The sequence below is a fragment of the Nicrophorus vespilloides genome, unplaced genomic scaffold (genome assembly GCF_001412225.1).
Source record: "Nicrophorus vespilloides isolate i.1.1-1 unplaced genomic scaffold, Nicve_v1.0, whole genome shotgun sequence".
In the NCBI taxonomy this organism is placed as follows: Eukaryota; Metazoa; Arthropoda; class Insecta; order Coleoptera; family Silphidae; genus Nicrophorus; species Nicrophorus vespilloides.
This window is the reverse complement of record NW_017099432.1, coordinates 770-6,209: the sequence shown is the minus strand read 5'-3', so window position 1 is coordinate 6,209 and position 5,440 is coordinate 770. Positions and strand designations below refer to the sequence as shown.

At 35.9% G+C, this 5,440-nt stretch overlaps 1 protein-coding gene across 2 annotated transcripts; it reads right to left on the bottom strand.

Annotated features, from left to right (window-relative positions):
- Positions 1-401: 401 nt before the first annotated feature.
- On the bottom strand, positions 402-5,016 carry LOC108564516. 2 transcript variants are annotated; one of them, XM_017923582.1, is made up of 2 exons: positions 4,826-5,016; positions 402-1,061 (listed from the first exon to the last, which is right to left on the bottom strand). In XM_017923582.1, exon 2 carries the CDS (start codon positions 1,033-1,035, stop codon positions 667-669), a length of 369 nt encoding a protein of 122 aa, XP_017779071.1. In that variant the 5' UTR covers positions 1,036-1,061; positions 4,826-5,016; the 3' UTR covers positions 402-666. The 2 variants fall into 2 exon arrangements, with proteins under 2 accessions (XP_017779071.1, XP_017779070.1); XM_017923581.1 differs by lacking the exon at positions 4,826-5,016 and adding an exon at positions 4,303-4,609.
- Positions 5,017-5,440: the final 424 nt, after the last annotated feature.

Sequence of the window (5,440 nt, the reverse complement as noted above, 5' to 3'; positions counted from 1 at the left end):
GAGTAGTCTGAATAATTTTAAATTTGGTTAAAGAAGTTGCCTAAGATTCGTACGTGTAATTATATTGTTAACGTTTTTCTTCAAGATGGAGGTGAATCAAAACTTTTGAGGATGGCAACCAAATGAACAAGAGTAACGAAAAGAAGAAGAATGATTAATAATCTTAATTAAAATTAAAGCGCGCGCGAAATTATTTCAAATAAACAAATGAAACTAAGAGAAGAAGAAGAACTAACAAAACAAAAATAAAAACACTAGGTAGGAACAGCAAAAAAACTTAGACGCTACGATTCGATCGATTAATTAAAGCTAAACATCACTTTCAGAGCGTAAATTGTTAAAAATAATAATAATATTTATGGAATTTTTTCCCTTTCCCTTTTTCTCTCTCTATGTATATATTTAATATCTTTCTCTATATAATTCTAAGTAGTTTGAATTGAGAGGAAGATGAATGAAAAAACTGTCGAATTGCATTAGAAATCTGCAAAGAGAGTGGAAATCCGTGAAAGTTCATGCTCGCAAACTGCCTCGATGATCCCCATCGATCGTCCAACGATTTGACTTTCGTATCTTAGCAACAACGTCGTCGTTGTTGTTATTATTGTTGTTGGCATAGTGATGTTGTTGTTGATGATGATGGTTGCTGTGGGAACCAAGCGATTGTTAGGAATGACCCCAGCCTTTGGTCAAGCGCTTCCAGAGACTCGGTTTGTCGATGTTCGGCGACGGCTGCTGATCCGTTCTGATCTGCTCCAGGAAACCGACCGTCGTCTGATTGGGAGCGTCCTGGACGTCCGCCGCGTCGCCTATCTCCCTCAGGTCTCGCATCATCTTCTTCCTGATCGTCTTCTTCATGCTCAGATGTCTTTCCAAAGTCTTGTACTTGTGCTTCGATCTGCTGTCCACGACGCCTCCGTTGTTGTCTCCACCGCACTGCAGACGCGGATTCTCTTTGTTCTCCTCCTTCTGGCAGACTCCGCCGCTCCACAAGTCCCGCACGTCACGGATTTTCCTCTCGTTGTTCACCGCCATCTTATTCTCATTATTCTGACAATTCACTGAAACAAAAGACATCAACAATTCAATTATATTGGTAGTCAATGACAACAAGTCAATAGAAACAAATATAAATTATAAGATGAAATCTGACTTGAAACGAATAGAATAGAAACTGAATCAGATTATTTTTAATTCAAGTAAATTCCAAAAAAAAAAAGAAAGTTTGCGATAATCTGATTATTCTTTAAATTATTGAAATGAGAAACATGTGAAACATATGAAAGGTAATTTGAAAACAATTGAGACGAGAGAGAAATGTCAAAATTGAAACATTTGAAGCAGAAAAAAAAAAAACAAAAAACAATCAATCAATGGCTACTGTCGAAACGATATCGATGCGAGGAAATGTACGAAACAATGGGTAAACGCGAAGAAGTGGAACAATCGAAGAAAGAAACAATGGCTTTCGGATTATCTTGGAAAACTGTTACTTCGAATAGGAGAAACAATTGAGTAAATAAATCTGTTTGTGTCAAGAGTCAAGAACAAATGAAAAGTAATTAGAAAAACCATGGAAACAAATATATTAATAATTGATGTTCGATTAAAACAAAAGAAGAGGTGGAAACAATTGATGATGAACCTACTAAAGCTGTTTTTTTGGACAATTGCGAAACGGAAATTTCGCGTTTCGTGTCGAAATTGTAGAAGGAAGTAGAGGAAATGTTGAAAACAGCTTTTGAATTTCAATTTTTCGCGCTGATTCTCTCCACTTCTTATGATTTATTCATCCCGATCACCTGGATTTGCATTTGTTATTTACATCGTGTCCTCTTCGTTTTACGACATTTATCGACATTGGGGAAAAGCGCGAGCGATCACTTTCTATTCGAACGTCTCTGAAAGTCTCTTTAAACTCTACAACATAGATTGCATCTTCAATTTCAAAAGAAAACTATTCCAAATTGGTTACCAGGGAAACGATTTTGCCATGTTACCAAGGAAATCGTTAAAATGCAATTGCACAAAAAAAAAGTTGAAAGTTTTTCCAAAACCTGCTTGGATTATGGACATTAGTCATGGTTTGTTCGCTGCAGTTTTTCAGCTTACGTTCTCAAACACGTGATTTCTAAAAAAAACACAACTTTCAAGACTATCTAGACTATCATAACTTTTTACGATCTAAAATACGAATAACCTAATTAGTCTGAAAGTATTCTCTATAATATTTGCATATTCTCTTTTATAAAAATCGCTCCAGTGGTTTTCAATAAATTAAAAAAAAAGAAGAGGAACGTATTGTTTTCTCATTTAATGCCACCTTTCTTTTGTTTGTTGTTGTTAATATCCGCATATTTCATGGAGGAAATCCACATCCGATTCATCTACACATGTTATTACCATAGCAACAAACAATGATGTTACATAACAACGATAACAATCGATTTCCACCATCAGCAGCAGTAGTGAACGCTCAATTTTAAGCGGTTTTTAAGTACCGTTGTCAATAGCAGCAAGAACTCGATTGTTTATTATTTAAAAATTGAAACAAAAAATCTTCTTAATTCTTGTTAATTTAAAAACTTCAAACAAAATTTGATGTTTAATTGTTTCTGTTGCCATGACACAAACCATAATTCTTTTATATATGGGATATAACCATGGTAACAAAGCCATGGTGGATGAAACAAATGGTAAACAAACAAACGAAGAAGAAATGGTGAAATTCGGAAAGGATAGCGAAATTAAATATTTTCTCGAAAAAAAACAATTGAAAGAAATGCGACTTAAAACAAGTGAATGACAAATAAATAAATAAACAAACAACGAAAGAAAAACAAAATAACAACAGAAAAAACAACACAAAAACAAAAGTAGCTTAAAACAACCGAATGACATACACGAAAACAAAAGCGTGTACCTTGGACGCAAAACAACTGACTAACTTTCTTCCGATGTTGTGGGAATGAAGAGAAAAAAGTAATAATGATTGAAGAAATGAATGCACGTAAGTAAATCCACCTTAGAGGCGTATAATAATAGCGTTTAACTCGAGCTCTTCTCTTTCTTTCTATATCTACTCTAATTAAATGTGAACACGTTAATTACAATATTTTACAGTCTTACGCTTATTATTAATAATGCATAATTAATTCGCTTGCTGCTGCTGCTGCTATGGCAACAACCAAGGTCAATAGCACTTTTTCTCCTCACAACGTCTTTTGTTTTTCCACCGCCGCTTCTGTTTATCCCATCAAAACATTTCTATTGTTTTTCTCTCTCTATCTCTCTCTTCATAGATTACTAGATTTACCAATAACCGAAAAAAAACAATAATTAACGTTTACGAAATATTGAAACTTGACCAGTTTTCTTTTAATTACTATTATTAAAAGAGTGGTGTTCCCTTCTGGTATTCGCGATGATCGTAAAATACCCGGAGAACGTTCGCTTCTAGTTCAATAGTTGAACTCTAAAGAGAACGTGTTTCTCGAAACTCGCTTAAGTCAAGTGTACAAATACACAAACACTCATAAAGTGTACAGTATTAATTTACAGGTTTGACTCATTTTCCGGAAAACCGAAGACAACATTTTTTTTTGCTTTTCTTCATTTGATCAATAATCGATCATAAACTCTGACTCATTTTCGCAGGAAAAAAACCCGTGTAAGAAGTTTTTCTCAATTCAATATGTGAATCGTCAGCGTCGGAGCGCGAAGATGAAACGGAAAAATGTTACTTGTTACTTAAGTTAAGTAATGTTCTGTGAGTTGACGATGATGATCGAATGTACAGTTGTGCAGAGTTTACAGTTCGAGGCGAGAAAATATATGCGTGTGTGGTTGAAGCGTTTTTCCTCTCCGTCTCTCGTCGATGACTTAACTCGATTCTTCGATTGTTTTAAGTCAATTAAGTAAAGTTTTTTTTTATGTTGTCGTCGTTGTTTAAAAAGCAGGAAATTTCTCGAAAATGGAAACCGCACTTCCTTGAACTTTTCTAATCGATGGATGATGATGGGGAGATCGCAGAGGGCGTTGCAAAATATTGAGAGGAGATATCTGGAAATGGAAAGGACTTTCGCCGCCTTCTGGATTTGGTTCAAAATTGGTGGATGACCTTAACGTCGAGGCGAGTGTAAGAGTGGATATCGGCGGATTCGTCTTAGGCGGCGGCGGCAGCAACAGCCCACGCGTGAAAAGAGAATGGTCGGAAAGGAAAAGGTCGGAAAAATATTCAGATGTTTCTTCGCGTTTTCTGGACCGGACGATGAGGAAACAATGGAAACAATCGAATCTTACCCATCTAAGATGCGTTTTTGTTTGTTTTTGTTTTTTGTTTTGTTTTCGATGCTGCACTTGTTATATATAGAAATTGAAGGGATCGTAGGTGGCTGCTTTCCGTTTCGTCTTTTGGTTAAAAAAAAAACAACAATCGAAGTCGCGTAACTGTAACCGTAACCGCGCACAACAACTGAGAAACGATCTTATTGTCGATGATGTTAAAGACTTCTTTGTATCCGTGTCTTGTCTTGTTGCACTCCGCGAAAGAAGACCATTTCGGAGTCGCGCCCGTCGAGGAACTGAGCCGACTTCTCTCCCAAATCCATCTGCGTCTTTCCTTCAACCCTACTTCTACTATTACCATCATCAACATCAACATCACAGTCCGTCCGTTCATTCCGAGTCGAAGCCTCAAGGCGAACGGGTTTAACAACACTCGCAAGAACAAAATCATCATCATCATCATCGCGATAGTCATGATCGCAAAAAACAAAAAAACAAAAACAATCCTTCCACCCGAAAAACAAAAAAAAAGGCTCACCTGGATCCTCATTAAATTATCAACGCCGCCTCGTTTATCCTTCTTCTTTTTTCGTTTGTTTTATCCTTTTTACACTTATTAACTTTTACTTTCGAAACAGTAGGTAGACGAGGAGCAGCAGCAGCAGCAACAGCAGCGCAAGTTATTCACTCGTTCGTTCGTTCTCCACTCCACTACGGATCCTTTGTATTCAAAAACTTTTGCAAGAGCTCGACTTTACTTTTCCTTCTTCCTTCTCTGCGGTGCGCCCACCTTCATCGCCGCCGCGGATCAGACGAAAGCGCCAAAATTCAAAACGATACATTAGTTACGTAATAGAGTAGATGATAAGTGTTAACGAGAATTAATGATTAGAAAAAATTCGTAGAAATTAGTTCGATAATTCCCAATTAAAAGTTTATAACTTGATGCACAGTTTACTTGGAAAACTCATTTTTTATTTATTTTATTCTTTAATTATTTAGCTTTAATTATCTGTTATTAAATATGTATGTTAATTACGTAGATTTTGAGAAAATTGATAAAAAGTGAAGATGTGTTTTGTGAATGAAAAGTGGATTTTGGTAACTTCAATTTGAAAAGCTTATAACTTTAAGTATATTTAATTTGGAATAC